Source organism: Sminthopsis crassicaudata, chromosome 3 (assembly GCF_048593235.1).
Source record: "Sminthopsis crassicaudata isolate SCR6 chromosome 3, ASM4859323v1, whole genome shotgun sequence".
NCBI lineage: Eukaryota > Metazoa > Chordata > Mammalia > Dasyuromorphia > Dasyuridae > Sminthopsis > Sminthopsis crassicaudata.
The window spans coordinates 178,646,426-178,665,339 of NC_133619.1; the positions used below are offsets into that span (position 1 = coordinate 178,646,426).

The 18,914-nt window shown below is 33.6% G+C and overlaps 1 protein-coding gene across 1 annotated transcript in view; it reads right to left on the reverse strand.

Moving 5' to 3' along the window:
- Positions 1-16,277, reverse strand: part of LOC141561969 (opsin-3-like) — a 198,127-nt gene extending 181,850 nt beyond the window's left edge. Inside the window, exon 1 of the mRNA XM_074302013.1 lies at positions 15,935-16,277. Coding sequence (XP_074158114.1) covers positions 15,935-16,277 — 343 coding nt within the window. The remainder of the gene's footprint in view (positions 1-15,934) is intronic.
- Positions 16,278-18,914: the final 2,637 nt, after the last annotated feature.

Genomic DNA, 18,914 nt, shown 5'->3' on the forward strand with positions numbered 1-18,914 from the left:
GGGGGTGGCCTGTGCTGAGAAATGCTAGCTTTTAGGGGTTTTATTCTTCACCTCTGGTGTTTACACACTCTCCTGCTTCTGGCTTGCTACCAAGATGGAATATCCACACTGGGGTAAAATTCTTTTTGTAGAAATGGAAGAGATCACACCCCTCCCCTCTCCAGTCTGAGCAGTATGAGCTGCCTGCCTTTTTCTGGCTGCTTGCCCTCAGTCTGCGCCCAGTCTGTTCGTCCCCTCCCCTGAGCAAACACAGACCTTTTCTGGCGAATTTCAAGGATGTCTTCTGTTGGTGATTATTTGTGGGTTTCTTTTCCGTTAAAGCATTAATTCCGAGGCTTGTCATGAAGTAAATTCTGAGAGAAAACGAAAATGTGGAGTTCAAGCAGCTGTCGGCCTCTACACCACCATCTTGGCTGGAAGTCCCCCTCACAATAAATATATGAAATAACTGTTACAGGAACTATTATCCCCATTTCAAAGAGGAAAAAACTGAGTTTCAGAGAAATGAATTGACTTGCTCCTCTCTCCATGGTCACATAGCTCAAAGGAGGAAAAATTCAGATTCAGATCTCAGAATCATAGATTTTCAGATTTGGAAGGATCTTAGAGGATAACCAGTTTGTTGGTTGTAAATAAAAATAAGAAATCTCACTACAACACAAATGATAAAAGGTAATGTCTTTGTTTGAAGGCCTCCAGTGAGGAAGAACTCCCTCCCTCCAAAATTTTAAGGATTTTTTTTTAATCCAGAAAACTAGTAAGGAATACTTTCAATGAAAACATTAGTTTTCTTCCAAGGTAAGAGGCAAGAGCTCAGCTGGCAAGTCAATCTAGTTGAAGCTGCAAAGTTCACCAAGAGAGAGACAGGAAACAGTTTGTGCCAAGTGGAATGTTCTCTTGCCTAATCTCTGACTCTCCTGAAGGAGAAACAGGAGAAACTATACCTGGAACATTACATTTCCTAACTTTCAACTTTTAGTTTCTTTGCCTTCCTTTAAGAATTAAGCACACTTTCTTCAGATTGTCTTTTGTGGTTCCTCCCAACTCCCAACTCCCAACACACACACACACACACACACACACACACACACACACACACACACACACACACACATAGAGTGCTTTGCTCTTAAACTGCCTTCCATCTATTCTGTATTTATCTTGAATGTATGATCTTTATGTATTTGATTTCCATCATTTCCATCATAAAAGCCTTTTGAAGGCAGAATCTTTTCCCCCCTTTATATCCACAGTGCTTAATATAGTGCATATCACATAGTAAGCACCTAATAATGCTTTTTTGATGTCATTAGTCTGTGTTAAGAACAAAGGATGAACAACAAATTCTAAGTAAAATTAAGATTTTATCATTTTCATTTATGTGACAAAGAAATGAACACACAGCCTTGTATAATTTACTATGCAAAGCTAATTTGTAGATTCTGAAAATGTTTATGTTATGTGTTATGTAAATGTACTTTCAAGGATTTGGTTATTTTACAAAAATAATCAAAAATAGTTACTGGATTGAGATTGAATTGAATCAAATTATTTCAAAACTAGAAGGACCCATAGCAAACTTCTAAACCAATTCCCTCCTAAATGAGACAGCTAAGATCCAGAATGGTTAAAGTGAAGTCTCTAATTTTACAATCTAGGCACAATTAAGACCCCAGTTTATTTATTCCTAGTCCAGTATTCTCTTCACTTATTGAATAGGTTTTTTTATTCCTTTGTATTTGACTCTTCATGACCCCATTTGGGATTTTCTTGGCAAATATATTAGAGTGGTTAGCTATTTCTTTCTTCAGCTCATTTTAAAGATGAGGAAAGTAAGGCAAAAAGGGTTAAGTGACATGCCCAGGGTTATATATCTAGTAAATGTCTGAGGCCAGATTTGAATTCAGGAAAATGAGCCTTTCTGCCTCTAGGCCTGGAACTCTGTGAACTATGGCATGCACATTTAGCGCATTTTGGCTACTTAGCTTCCTGCTCTCTTCATTACATTACACTGTTTCTCTTCATTATCTCCCAGAGGCACTCCTAGGTTAAGAAGATAGAAAAGCTTCCTTCTACTATTTGTGTATTTGTTTCACACCATGTTACTAACCCCCAACTTCAGTCCTTACAGAATAGAGGATAGGGTTTATTAACTCTGCTTAGGTATACTATTTCCTCTCTGAAAGCTTGTATTAAGTGCCAGGCACAATATTTATCTCTGGGATATTAAACAAACAACGCCTGCCCTCCAGAAGCTTGCAATAGTAGCTAACATTAATATAGTGCTTACACAAGTTCCATGCAATGTGTTTACACAAACATTACTTTATTCAATCCTCTCAACATTACTGGGAGATAATTACTATTATGATTCTTATTTTACAGTTGAGGAAACTGAGGCTAAGAGAGAGTTAGTGATTTGGCCTCTTTGTATTTCTCCTGTTGGTCATTTCTTACAGAACAATAATATTCCATAACATTCATATACCATAATTTACCTAACCGTTCTCCAATTGATGGACATCCATTCATCTTCCAGCTTCTAGCCACTATGAAAAGGGCTGCCACAAACATTTTGGCACTATGCACTTTTCTAATTCACTCAGGTAGCTTATTGAACATATAGGGAGTGATTATTGAAATTTCCTTGATAGGCATGTTTTTAAGAATAAATTTAAAGAAAGTTGTTGGACTACTATGCTTTTAAAACTTCCAAATCAAAAAAAGAAAAAAAAAAACTACCTCATGTTTTACTGAAAAAATAACAGAAATATATAGGTAGGGACTTTTATTTCATCAAGCACTTCAACTTTCTCATTCACAAACTATAGTACCATATGATATAGAAATATGACAAATGTGTCTGTAAAAAAGATAACCACCCCCCAAATTAATTTTCATTGGGTTTCTATATCTATAGATTAAATTACTAGATGGTTCTTAATCATATCTTATTTCACATTCTCTGAAGTAAATAAGATTTAGGAATTCAAAAGTTATGCATTATTATGTATATGTATTTGGGGGAAAAGGATTTTTTTTTTGTTTTTTTTTCCTTTTCCTATTTTTAGTCTATTCAACTTCACATAATAACATGGAAGCCCTCTGGTGGCCAATAGTAACTTTATAGTTTGATTAAAGTTCATTCAAAATCATAAACCAAGAATCATAGAATATTAAATCTTAAATAAATTTGAGAAATCGTCTACTTCAATCCACTTATTTTAAAGAACAGAATACTGATGTACAAATATGTGGAATGACTTATCTAGAGAATTAATGATAAACCAGGACAATAACATACATCTTCTAAATATCAATCCAATGCTTTCACTGAACTAAGATGATCTCTACCTTTTATTTTTTAGAGACAATTGGAGTTAAATGACTTGTCTAGGGTCACATAGCTAGGAAGTGTTAAGTGTCTGAGGGCAGATTTGAACTCAATCCTCCTGACTTCAGAGCTGGTATTTTATTCACTGAACAATGGCTCATTGCCCTTTTTAAATTATTACCATTAAATTCCATGTTATTTCATGTCTATAGGAACAGATAGTACAGTGGATAGAGCACCAGCTCTGAAGTCAAGAGGACCTGAGTTCAAATCTGACCTCAAATACTTAATACTTCCTGGCTAGGTCATTTAATCCCAACTCCACATCACCCCTCCCCCCAAAAAAATCATGTTTGTGATATTTTAATTATAGCAGTGGTCAAATGTTTGTGGCAGCTCTTTTCATAGTGGCTAGAAACTGGAAGATGAATGGATGTCCATCAATTGGAAAATGGTTGGGTAAATTATGGTATATGAAGGTTATGGAATATTATTGCTCTGTAAGAAATAACCAGTGGGAGGAATACAGAGAGGCTTGGAGAGACTTACATCAACTGATGCTGAGTGAAATGAATAGAACCAGAAGATCGCTGTACACTTCAATGTTTTATGAAGATGTATTCTGATGGAAGTGGATATCTTCAACATAAAGAAGATCCAACTCACTTCCAGTTGATCAATGATGGACAGAAACAACTACACCCAGAGAAGGAACACTGGGAAGTGAATGTAAACTGTTAGCACTACTGTCTATCTATCTAGGTTACTTATACCTTCGGAATCTAATACTTAACGTGCAACAAGAAAATTGGATTTACACACATATATTGTATCTAGGTTGGTTATACTGTAACACATGTAAAATGTATGGGATTGCCTGTCATCTAGGGGAGGGAGTGGAGGGAGGGAGGGGATAATTTGGAAAAATTACAAGGGATGCTATTATTTTAAAAATTACTCATGCATATATACTGTCAAAATTATAATTATAAAATAAAATAAAAATTATAGCAATTGTCCAAGTCTTATAAACTAACATTTAACAAAAATGTAAATTTCTGGATTTATATTTTTAAATTACAAATACACAGTATTAGCAAAAGTTTACATAAAAAGGATTTGGTGATTTTAATTGCTCATGAGTCATTAGTATGATTTGATTTTTACTAAAAGATAGAAAAACAAAAACAAAATCATGCAATCTTGGCCTATGCTTATGGAAAACAATTTATAGAAAAAATAACATCCAAAGTTAGGTTCCATGATTTCTATACCCATCAGACTCTATTATTGTTATTATTATTATATTGTTATCATTTTATTTGTTGTTAGTATTATTGGCTAATATTTGTATAGCAGTTTAAGATTTGCAAAGTACTTTGCAAATATTATCACAATTAATCCTTACAATTACTGAAGAAAGTATGTTCTCTTTTTCCTATTTTGTAGGTAAGGAAACAGGTAGATAGAACTTGTGTCTTACCCAGGTATCATGTAGTGTTTGAAGCAGGATTTGAACTCAGCTATTCCTAACTTTGAGTCCAAACAGCTGCACCTAGCTGCCTTTATATTAGGAATTGCATTCAGTTTGGAACATTGCATTTTGAAAAGGTAATTGACAAGCTAAAATATTTCCAGAGAAATAAAACAATTTGAAGACACATATACATATATATATATATATATATATATATATATATATATATATATATATATATATATATATATATATATATATATATATATAAAGAACTGGGTAAAGGGAAAATTAATTCCTGTCTCAAAATCTATAACATTATTTCATGTGGAAAGGGGATAAGCATTCTCTGTAGCCCCAGAAAGCAGAACTAGAAGAAGTGGGCAAAAAGTTACAGGCTTACTTATAAAAAAGTACTTTTTGATAATTATAGCTATTTTTAAAAAAATACTTCTGAGATAGTATGTTGTTCAAACTTGTTAGCCATCTGTCAGGGATGCTTTAGAAGGAATTGAATTAGTCTACATGACTTCCCACTCTTTGATTCCATGACGTAGTCCTGTATAAGACATGCAGCAGCACCAGGTGCAGACTGGTGATTTAAAGCCATGATCTGAAGTGGGTGGAATGCGATTGGCTTCATCCCCAGCTGCTTCCAGTTTTGAACTGCTAACTGTACTCTCAGACTTGAGACAGAGGTCAGTGGAACTTCTCAAAGTCAAAACCATTGTGACTGAAAGGAACTATCACAATTACCAGTGAAGAGATATCATCGTTACAAGGCAGCAAGGAAAAAACCCTAATGCTTTGATGCTTGTTGCTAAATAGGTCACAAGTAATGACATCTTACCACTGCCACTGTCCATGATTCACTATGCAAGATTCACTAGTAATAACTTTCTCAGAGGCAGTCCATTATCCAATGTTACCCAGTCAGACAGTCATTTTTTCAAGTACCAAGTAGTATGCTAAGTGCCGTGGAGAATAAAAAAATAGAAAACAAATTTCTTTTCTTCAATAGCAAAACATGAGTTTTGTTTGCCAGTTGTACTTGCTACATTAGTGTCTTATTATTGGTGTGCCTTAAGTATGCATTGACTCTACTATTTTTGGTAGAGTAAGCCCTTGGTTTATCTTAGTAAATGTCTTTCCTTTAAGGTAATACATAAGGATCCCTGTAGATCATATATTGATTTAGAAAATATCATCTATATTCTATTGTATTTTTTATTTGTTAAATATTTCCCAATTGCATTTTAATATAGTTCATGTCATATTCTTGAGTTTCAAGCCAAAATGTAGGCTCCAGAGCACATGTTTCATGTCTACTGTCTAGACAGGGATATGCAGCTAGATGAATAGTTGATTAATCCATACATATCTCTTATACAAATATTGTCGATTGTGTTTGGGAAACTGTACAGCACTTTCAGCTATCTACAGCAGCTTCTTAACCTAAAACTCCAACAATTAAATGTCCTTCAACCATACTGCATGGTTTCAAATTCTATAATTTCACAATTCCCAAAGAATCAAAATTGTCACCCATAGGAAAATAGAGAGATATTTGGTGAGCATGAGTAGGCTGTACAATATTGTCAATGAAGAATTTAGTACAAAGGGAGGATTCTGAGAAGATGGCAGAGTAGGTTGGTAAATTTCAAGCTCTCCAGATTTCCCCCACAAATAGAACAAATTAACACTTCAGGGTGAATATAGAGTAGTGAAAAATCAAGAAGATTTGGAACAGAAGAGGGGTCCTCCTAGTATAATCCAACCAGATCTAAAGAAAGACCCCAGTCCAGGATTAATCCATGTGAAGTGCAAACACCTCAGGGCTAGCTCTGCAGAAACACCAAGTGCTACAATAAAAGATGGCAGGTCCTGAAATCATATCTACCAACAATCAAAAGAATGAGACTTGTGGCCAAAAAATCCTATACAACAAAATTATCCATAATATTGAATGAGAAAAAAAATGAACATTCAACAAACTTACAGTTTTTCAGGACTTTCTTTCAATCAAACATAAACTTAATAGAAAAGTAAACATATAAGAGCCAATATCAAAGATCAGTTTCAAGGAACTCAATATGGACAAATGGTTTGTTGTTTTATACACTATGTATTTAAAATTCATATCAACAATAGTGTAGCTCAAAACAAAGATAGACAAAGTTAAGGTAAAAATAGTAATGATATTGTACAAATGAAGTACAGAGGAAGAATAGACACAGAGGTATTAAAGGGGAGAAAGAGGACTCGTAGTTCTGAAAACCTCTTCACATCAGGAATGGGTTTAATAGGCAATACTACATATATATGAAGAAGGGTATATCACCCTCCAAAATCTGTAAAGAAATAAGGGGGAAGGAATGGGTAGATGGGGATGTAAGGAGTATGGGAAGAAGATAATAAAGGGATCCATGAATGGGGAAGGTTAAATAATAGCAAGGCAAGTTAAGGAGCAGAATTAAAGCAAAGTCAGCAGGTTTAGGAAAGATATGTGTGTATGTGGTGTGTGTGTGTGTGTGTGTGTGTGTGTGTGTGTACTATATACATATACATATGTATACATAAATATATTTTTCGTAACTATAGCTTGTTTGGGGTTGGGCAGAATAACAAAGGGAAAATTAAGTAAATAAGGTATACAGCAGAGAACAAAAGAACAATTTATGAAGAAATAAGAAATGGATAATCATTAATATAATTTCTTCTACTAATATACATATGTATGTATATATATATATATATATATGTATATATATATATATAATATCCTTGATCTGGTAATTTGTTATTACTTATTTTGAATCCTCCCTAATGTTCTGCTGGGCACATGACAATGTTCTCTTTTGTTTTGTTTTATTTTGTTTTGTATTCCTTTTTCTTTTTCTGTTTTTCTTATTCTATTTCTTCTTTTAAAAATTTTTAAATGAAAAAAAAAAGAATTTAGTACAAACTATGACATATAATATCATCAAAAAGAGGAATAGAAAGAGAGACTAAATGTGAAGTAGATGTATTTCACTAACTGCCTATGCATTCCAGTAACACTTAGGCAGCCTCAAGAATTCTAAGGAGGAAGCTCCCATCCATCGAGTTTATCTTCTGTGAAAGAACTATGAGAGTCCGTAAATAAGAGTTGTACAGAATTATATTGGCTAGATGAGTTAAAAATCAATGGCATTATTCTCCAATCGAAAAATGGTAAAAGGATATGAATAATTTCAAATGAAGAAATTAAAACCATTTCTAATTGTTATTTTTAATGTTCTAAATCACTATTGATAAGAGAAATGCAGGTTAAGACAGCTCTTAGATACCACTATACAGCTCTCAGATTGGCTAATATGAAGGAAAAGAAAATGATGAATGTTGAAGGGATGTGGGAAAACTTGGACACTAATACATTGTTGGTTGAGTTGTGAACTGATCCAGCCATTCTGGAGAGCAATGTGGAACTGTGCTCAAAGAGCAAAGGAACTGTGCATAGCCTTTGATTTAACAGTGTCTCTATTGGGCTGTATCCCAAAGAGGTCACACAAAAATAAAAGGACCCATATGTGCAAAAAGTTTGTAGCAGTCCATCTTGTAGTGGCAGGGAACTGGAAACTGAGTGGATGCCCATCAGCTGGAGAATAGCTAAATAAGTTATGGCACATGAATGTTATGGAATATTATTGTTCTACAAGAAACAATCAGCAGGATGATTTCAGAGAAGCCTGGAGAAACTTGCATGAACTTATGCTGAGTGAAGTGAATATAACCAAGAGAACATTATACAAAGGAACAAGATTATATGATGATCAATTGTGAAGGATGTGGCTCTTTTCAACAACCAGGTGATTCAGGCCAGTTCCAATGGTCTTGTGATATAGAAAGTCATTTGCACTCAGAGACTGTGCAGCCTGAGTATGAATCCCAATATAATATTTTCACTTTTTTGTTGTTGTTTGCTCTCTTTTTATTTTCTTTCTCATTTTTCCCTTTTAATCTAATTTTTCTTGTGCAGCATAATAATTGTTGATATATGTATAAAAGAATTGCACATGTTTAACATATATTGGATTACTTGCTGCCTAAAGGAGGGGGATGGGGAAGGGAGGGATGGAGAAAAAATTTGAAATACAAGGTTTTGCAAAGTGAATGTTGAAAACTACGCATATATTTTGAAAATATGAAAACTTTAAAAAAGAAAATGTAAAAAAAATATAACAAAATAAAGAAAAAAATAAATCACCAATATTGTAGAGAAGATCTACATTAACTTTTTGTGGCCTTGTCAGAATAATATTTTAAGTGAATAAAATAAAATGCATAATATTGTAAAGAAAGGTTCTTTCTTTACAGCTACATGGTGCAGTGGATAGAAAACCAGCCCTGAAGTCAGGAGGATCGAATTCAGACACTTAATACTTCCTAGCTGTGTGACCCTGGGCAGGTCACTTAACCCCAATTGCCTCAGGGGGAAAAATTGTGAGCTTTAAGGGGCCTCAGGGCCCTTTACAAATGAGGGGGAAACCTCAGAACAGTGAAACATCTTGGATGAGCTAAGGGCCTTTAATTTACCTGTAGTTCATTTTCTTTTGCCATACTAATAGAGTGATAGCATACATAATAAAAATAATTCCTAATTTTCTTGGGGAAGGATGATTAGTTTTAATATCAATTTAAGTATAATATAATTAAGGAGCCAATAGTCCAGCAAAAAATAATTTGCATTGCTTGCACACACACTGAGTGGGCAGCAGGGGGAAGCAACATTCAAGTTATGATCCATAGTATACACTGTATGGAGATAGAGAATGGATCCTAAGATACACAAGCATCTACAATACATTGTATAAGATTAAAATAAACACTTTTAAAAGAAAATGAATCATAACCACCTTTGCATCATAACTTCTGAGGATACAATTGAAAGCTGCTGGAACAGAAAAACTAAAATCAGTATATTAGTCTAGCTTCAGTGAGCAGAGGAGTCTAGACAACAAAGCCCCAAAAAGAGGAGAGAAAAAGGAAGATTATTGTCACTCCTGTCAGGGACAGTGATATAAATCATTCTCCTTAACTCCATATAGGCCATGCTGGTGCTAGCAGTAGGAGGCATTTCCCCACAGTTGTGTCAGACTTAGGATAGTTCGATTATCCCTGGTAGATAGTAGGAAGCATTTGCCTCTCCTACTTTCTGAGAGGAAGCTTACTTTGTAGTGCATCAGCACTCTTATGGTGAAACACAGCAACTGTGCTTCATCATTGGTTTTATTGAACAAATTTATAATCATCACCACCACTATATCCTCTACCTCCCCCCCCCCCAAACATCCAACAAGACCATGCAGCAACAAGGGCAGAAATCAATGAACATAATAATCATAATTATAATTATAATTATATATAATCATGTTCATAATCTTCTATACTACAATTTGGTGACTAGAAATGGGTAGTGTAAGCATTTATTATTTCATTTATCTACCTGCTATTTATTTTGCATTCTGTTTTAGGGTATCCTAGATGAGCTAGGAAATACAGTGGATAAATATACTAGGCCTGGGGTCAAAAAGACCAAGATTCGAACCAAATCAGTTCCAATAGAGCAGTAATGAACTGAACCAGCAACACCCAGTGAAGGAACTCTGGGAGATGATGATGAACCACTACATTCCCAGTCCCTCTATTTTTGTCCATTTACATTTTTGATTTACTTCACAGGCTAATTGTACACTATTTCAAAGTCGATTCTTTTTGTACAGCAAAACAACTATTTGGACATATACACATATATTGTATTTAATTTATACTTTAACCTATTTAACATGTATTGGTCAACCTGCCATCTTGGGGGTGGGGGAAGGAGGGGAAAAATTAGAACAAAAGGTTTGGCAATTGTCAATGTTGTAAAATTACCCATGCATATATCTGGTAAATAAAAACTATTAAAAAAAAAAAAGAACAGAAAAATAACATCCATATTACAACCTGAAACAGATTATTTACATTTAAATAAAAATAAATGATTTTGCTTTTTAGCTGTGAAAAAAAAGACCAAGATTCAAATTCTGCCTCGGACAATTAAGCAAAGAAGCATTTATAAAAAGCATACTATGTGCCAGATACAATACTAAGCACTTTACAAGAATTAATTCTTTTGATATTCACAACTCTGTGAAATAGATACTATTATCCCTATTTTACAGTTGAACAAACTGAGGCAGACAAGTGTTAAGTGACTTGCCTAGGCCTACACAGGTAGCAAGTGCCAGAGGCCAGATTAGTACTCAGGTTTTCCTGATCTGAGCATTCCATCTCTTGTGCCACCTAGTTATCTCTAACATGGCATAATGGATAGAGCACTGGGCCTAAAGTCAAAAAAAGACCCAAATCTCTTATTTGATTGTAATAGGGTAAATTTCACTTTGGACACTTACTAGCTATTTGACTTGAGCAAATTACTTCTCTGTGACGCAGTTTCTTCTTCTATAAAAACAAAAGGGCTGGACAATATGGACAATATGGTCTCGAATATCTATTTTTGATGATACCCTACTACTTATCGTTTCCCCACTGAAATTTAAAAGTTTTAGACATGGATTATGGGGGGGGGGAAGTATCTTCTAAACCTTCATCTGGGCAGAGCAAACTCAGCCTTATGAGAAATGGAACAATTAAATCCTTTGTCATTCTCTTCTAGTGGGAAGAGAAGATTAAAGGGATAGGGTAAAAAGAGAGGCTGAGAAAGAAAATAATGATTAAAAATAAAATGAAGGGAAACTCACAAATAGTAATTATAACTTTGAATGTGAATTGGATAGTTATGGCACTTGTCTTCATGGTGGCAAAGAACTGGGAATTACAAGACTATCAACTGGGGAATGGCTGGCTGAACATTTTTTTGTGGAGCATGGTTGTGATGGAATACTACTGCATCATGAGAAATGAGAAGTTCAGTGACTTTAGAAGGCATGAAAAATATATACAAAATGATGTAGTGAAGTGAGCAAGACAATGAAAACATATACAGTAAAAGCAATATTGTGTTAAAAATTACTTCAAATGAGGAATTAATTGTGACAATTATAAATATATACATTAAAAACAAAGAACAAATAAAAATGCTATCTCCATCCAGGGAAAGAATTGATGAATAAATATGTAGAATATATATATTTCAATTTGTGTCTAATGTAGTCACCTTTAGGCTGGAAGGGAGAAAAAAAGGAAAAAAGAAATTTATGATAACTTTACTGTATATTTGAAGGAAAGAGCAAATTGTATCAGATAGACTTATAATTTCATGCGCAATTGTTTTTTTATTGAACTATGTTATGGAAATACTTGTTTAGCTACATTAAACATAAAATAAATTTGTAATATAAGGAAAAATATAGAAGATAAGGGTAGGCAACAATTAAAGAAGCAGAAAAGCTGGTGAGGAAAAGAGATGAAATTCAGGTGGAGAAACTATTACTCTAGACTACCATCTTTTTAAAGTAACAATCAGCTTAAAAATCTACGACTCAAAAACCCATAGGAAAAAATGGAGAAAGAATTAAGAAAATATATTATCCAAAATTTTGGGAAATGTCAAACAATGTTACTCTCTAAAATTGAAACTAGCAAGAAGCAGCACAAAAAATTCCCAGAAAATAATATACCTAAAATAGCTCTAAAAAGAGATAATTTGTAAATGATCATAAGATCATTGAGCATCTTCTGACTCCCACCTAAAATGTAAGGAGATTGTTACCAGACAAATCATATTATGTCCATCACAAGTTGTGTTGTGATAATGAAAGTTTTTGGTGATTGATGAGAAACATTGGGAAAATAGAACTGCAGTAACGTAGAGCTATTGTAAAGATTATCTCCAATAGTATGAAGAGAAGAAGGTACCCTGACCGGGCAACACAATATCCCAATATTCTTTATAGACTGAAAGCCCTAAAATGGGAAATATCAAATTAGATTGCTAAACTAATAATAATCATAATAACATCAACAATAACATATGATACAAGTAATGATAGTAACTTATCTTTATATATAATGCATACTATGTAACAGACACTATGCTAGATATTTCACAAATATTTTTTCACAACAATCCTGAGAGGTATGTACTATTATTATTCCCATTTTACAGATGAGAAAACTGAAGCAACAGTGATTAAGTGATTTATCCTGGGTTACATAGTTATTTAATGTTTGAGGCTAAATTTGAATTTGGGTCTTCCAAGCAAAAATCCAATTACCTGTACTCTGACTCTATTATCGAAAAAATTCTGTCTTGACTTTGTTTTTACAAATGAATATTTCTACTGATCAAAGAACTTGCAGACATGCAGGTATATTTTATTGGTAGTGACAAGTACTTCTTAGTGAAACTTTGAGTTTATGAGCCAATTTCTTGTTTTTAATTAAGCTACATTATATCTCCTTTGATCATCAAACTGGTCTTAATGGATGAAATCTATTTTAAATATACAAAGCAACAAAATAAACTTTGACTAGAGATATTACTGTCAAAGGAATAAATACCTCAATCACAATAGTCAGTCAGCCTCCATTTTTTTGTAGATTCATGACAAAATACAATAACATTTTACATTAATTTACTTTTAATTTATGCATTTCCATAGCATCGTATAATAAAAAGATAATTGCACCTGAAATTGTAAACCTATTATATACAACTTCCCTCATTTCTTTAAAAAAATAAATTTAGACAAAATGATAAATCTAGAGATACCATGAAGCAGTAAATAGAGTACTGAGTTTAGAATCAGGAAAACTAGGTTAAAGTCTCAACATTGATACTAGAGGTTTAATCTGGGGCAAGTCACTTAATCTCTGTCTCTAAGATTTACCTATTCAAGTCTTAGGTCTAAGAAAAGGGACTTGAAGAAAACTCAGCTGCTCCAGATGATAAGCTATGAAAAGCTTCCATATTATAATGTTTCTATCTTGAAGTTCAAATGTTTACATTAAAGATGGGGCATGCCAGGGTGCCTTTCCATTGCTAAAAGCCAAATATTCAATGCAAGTCCACTATAAGCAATGCATCAACCTAGAACAAAAGCTCTTAAATATGGATCCTCAAGGATTCTATTCATAAATTTCAGAGAAACTTTAAACTTGGAAGTGAAAATTACACCTTTATTGTCACTAATTGTGATTTTTCTTTATAATTTTTTGTACCGTATTTTATGCATTTAAAAAACTTGTTCTGACAAGGGGTTCTTAGTGTTCACCGAAAATCAGGGATATAAAGGGTTAAAAATCCCTGTGGCCAGAACTTTTGAGATCTAAATCAATTTCATTACTTGTTAGTTACTTAATGGTATCCCAATAGAAGTATTTCATCTGTCATCCTGTTCCTTTTTCCTTTTACTCTCCTGTATAGGTTTGTAATCTAAAGAGCTGGAAGTCACATCTGAAAAAGGACAGAACAGGATTATGGGACAATTCCTGCTCATGTGATCCCAGTCTCCTTCCTTTTACCCCTTCTCCAATTACTGAGGAAAGAATTCACAAGAATATTGTAATGGAAAATAACTTTCAAACTTGCATATTTCAATTATTTATGCATAATAATACAGTGGACTTAATTATTTAATTAAAAACTTTTGTTTTTCAAGAATGGATGTATTAATTATATTTTTAGATAAATGTTCAAAGCAGAATTAAAGTAGGATATTTTGTCCTGTTAAAAGCTGTTCCAGCCAAATCTTCAACTTTTTTTTCCCCAAAGCAAGAGCCTTTATCCAAACCTTTTGGACGTTGAAAAAAAAATTATTTTTAAAGAACTAATAGCAAAGGCTTGTGCAGTAGGCTAAATCAACATACCAAAGCCTCTTCAGTTTACTTATTAAGAACAATTTTGGTAACCTGATTTGCATTTTGGTATCTCACAACAGAAACACCATTATAGGTTTGTTACCAAAAGAGACTACTTTAACACATCTATCTGTCTGATCATGAGAAAATGACCTCTTTTCCTTTAGCTTTCGTCTCTTTAAAATAAGAGGTTTGGAATAAATAACATCTAAAATTTCTTCAGAGAACTGGGATACTATTTATCATCATCTTCATCATCATTATCATCATCATCATTGTTATACAAAAATCTGTAATATTACTGGAATAGAGAAATCTTGGCAAAGAAATTCTCTCTACAGGAGTAAATGGGCACCTGCTCTATACCTCCCAGTCTTAGGGCTTTTTCTGGGATTTGCCCGATGTCTCATAGGCACTTCATGTCAGAGGTAGGACTTTTAAACTCTGGACTTCCGAACTCAAGACATGGTTTCTATGTACTCTGTCACAGTTTTGAATCAGTTTCATAAATTCTATTTCTGTTCTTTAGTTGTTTTTAGTCTTGTCCGATTCTTTCTGACCCCTTTTTGGGATTATCTCGGAAAAAATACTGGAGTGGTTTGCCATTTCTTTCTCCAGGTCATTTTACAGATGAGGAAACTGAGGAAAATAAGGTTCTGTAATTTGCCAAGTGTCACTCAGCTCCTCAGTGTCTGAGGCTAGGTCTGAATTCAGATTTTCTAGTCTCTACATTGCTCCCTAGCTGCCCATAAATTCTGTTTCTAAGTATAAATTAGTATTGCAACCAAGTAAACTAAACTGTTAGGCATATAAATTTTTAGAAATTAAATCCTATCAGAGGTGTCAGGTCACTTTTTACATACTCAGAGAAAGCCTATAACTAACCAAGTAATCTAATTAAAGAAGTCTTGTTCCCAAGGGATGTCACTGATAATCAATCACTCTCTCCACCATTTCATTATTCAACCATTCTGTGTCAACACATGCTTTTTCAAATGAATAACTAAAGACAGCAAACATAATGAGACATAATGTCATCTGTGAAAAATGTGATTTTTACAATTCCTCCTTTGCTTCTGTGGTTCAAATAAAGGGAAAATACAGTATTATTTAGTCTTAATCATGAATCTGAAAAATACACCAAAATAATCTTTTTGATTTACCATATTTTTGAATTCTCAGGAATTTAAAATCTCAATTTATAACCACATTCAAGAAAAAAGGTTTATGACCCAGCTTATGACTGCTAAGACATTTTAGACATCTGATCTCCTTACCAAAGCAAGAGTTGGCAAAACCATACCACCTGCATCCATGGTACCCTCCAATCCACCTGCCTCGGACACTCGATGCAAAACTTAGTGTAGTGCCTGAAAGGCAAACTAGCATGTCACTGATACTGATGTTCAGCAGAAGCATGTTCACAGGATTTCGAAGGACTTTAAACTTGCAAAAGAGGATGAGTACAATGAAGTTATTGATGAAACCCAATATAAGAATTATACCAAGGAATACTGCCACAACTGTATGGCCTGTCCTAGATAGCCCACTTCTTTGCTTCTCCTCAGAGTCAGTCAGCAGAGTTCCAAAGCTCAGGTTTGTAGTCAGATTGATACTCATTCTGGATACCAGATGAAGAGAAATTCAGAAAAGAAAAATGCTTTCCAAATATTTCAGGTGTCACAAAAAAAATTTTTTTAATTCTTTCACTTTTTTACTCTAGGAAGTAGTCAATAAGTCGTCTGAGAGCAATAGGTTCAGAAATAGTTCTGTGAATAGGATCAAAGTTTTTTTTTTTTTTTTTAATCTTTACCAGAAGTACCTGGTTTCAAGAGTAGTCTGAAAAAGGCCTGCTTTTTATCTTGACTTGTTAGAAACCATAATCTGGAGAAGGTTCAATGTTCAAATGCTTTCTTGTAAGGTTTCTTTCCTCATGTTGAAGCAAGTTCCTCAGGGGAGCACTATTACAAATGGTAACATCCAATGACAAAGTATCCTATGGAGATGAAAGAAGAAGGGAAGAGAAGATGAAAGTTAAGATGTTCATTCTCACGCCATGACCAGGCATCTCAATCATAGTCTTGTACAATCTGAAAATATGACAGATTTATGGATTCTTGAATTTAACAACATGCCAGTACAGATATACACGCATACTAGAAACGAATACAAACATTGGGAAGCCATATGATGCAATAGAAAGAGTATTGTACATGAAGACAGCAGCTTTTGATTTAAATCTTGCTTTTGACACTTATGTAATTCTATAGAAGTTATTTAAATTCTTAAAGTCTCAGTTTCCTCAGTTGAATGTAACCAGAGCTTCAAATGTGCTCCATGTTCCTATTATGTGTCAGATGAGAATAATAATATTTATTCTTTCTTACAGGATTGTTTTGAGGAAGATTTTTGTCAAGGTTAAAAACCAAACCTTAAATGACACTATATAAATTTGATTGTTACTATTCAATAATCTAGGTAGATGGCATAGTGTATAGAGTACTGGTTCTAGAGTTAGGAAGTCTCATCATTCTACTGAGTTCAAATATGGTATCATACACTTATTAGCTGTGGCACCTGGACAAATCACATAACTCTGCCTCGACTAGAAAATGAGTTGGAAAAGAAAATGGCAAGTCATTCTAGTAAATGTGCCAAGAAAATCTCAAATACGGTCATGAAGAGTCAAACATGACTGAAAAGGGTGGGTGAACAATAACAGTATTCAATTAACTTGATATTCCTATAGTTAATCATAATCATGCAGAGAAATAGGAGCTACATGAAGCAGGTAAAGAGCACTGAACCACTACAGAGATAGATCGTTTCCTCCGTGTCATTTATAGATAAGAAAACATGTAGCATATTAGTAACTTCCAATATAATGCCATGCTGTTCTAAGTGTGGTTAAGGATTCTTCTTTCTTTTAGCGTCAGTTTCACAGACATTACTTACTAGATTATTTTTTTTACTTTGGTTTCTAATTAGTTCTTTTGGCCCTTTGTTCCTTCTACTTTGTTCAACAAATGTCTACAGAGCTCATCACTGCAATAAACTTGGTGTCTTAAGATTATAAATTATTAGACTTGGAAAGGATTTTAGAGATCCTCTAATACAATCCCCTTTTTCAGATTAAAAAAAAATATTAGTTCCAGAAAATCTAACTTTACTAAAGTCAGACAGAGAGCAAGTTACAAGGCCAGGATTTAAAACCATTTTCTTTGATTCAAATCTATTAGTCACAAGATCCATATTCATGCCCTATATCAATGAGGTATTACTGCCTATTTGTTAAACTTTGAACAAAGCACTTTATCACTCTTAAGCATTAATTCTCTTGTTTGTAAAATAGGGAAATACTTGTACTAACTACTTAGAGGCTTACTATGAAGAAAGCACTTTTATGAATCCATAAAATATTGAATAAAGGACAATATTATTATGCCTATGTTCAAGGACCTTGGCTTTCTTCCTATTCACTGAGAGTTTCAGTGTTTTGACAGGTGTTTTTTCCTCCTTCTATGTGCTTGGGGATCTTGGTCATTCTTTGTTTTAAATTAGCACCTACTTGTACCTGACTCTCAAATCCAAACTCACATGAATGCCATACATTTTTTTTTAATTTTATAGAAATGAAAAGAAAAAAAGATGACTTTTCAAGTTTTCTATTATATTCTTTCTGCCTTCGAAAAATAGAAGGCTTGTTGGTCTTCTATTCTATTGTCTAATAAAGAAAGTTTTCTCTAGCAAATTGAATCTATTGACTAATTTTTTTTTCCTTTCTAACAACTGATATCTTGAGTCTCCTGTCAATGTAAATTATATGAGTTTATAGTCTGAATTTATATATATATATATATATATATGCATATATATACATATATGCACATATATGTATATATATATATATAAATTTCTATATGTACATGTTTATTTTCTAAAATATCATACTCTTGGGAAATAGATTATTATAGCTAAAATGCTGATATGCACCATACCTGGGTTAGATGGTACAGTAGATAGAGTACCAAGCCTGATAGATTCATTTTACTGAGTTCAAATTTGGCCTCAGACACTCACAATGTGACTTTGAACAAGTCACTCCACCCTGTTTGCCTCAATTTCCTTATCAATAAAAATGAACTGGAGAAAGAAATGACGAACCAATCCAGTATCTTTGCCCCAAAAAAATCCCAAATGAAGTTACAAAGAGTCAGACTCAACTGAAATGATTGAATAACAGCAACCTTACCCAAG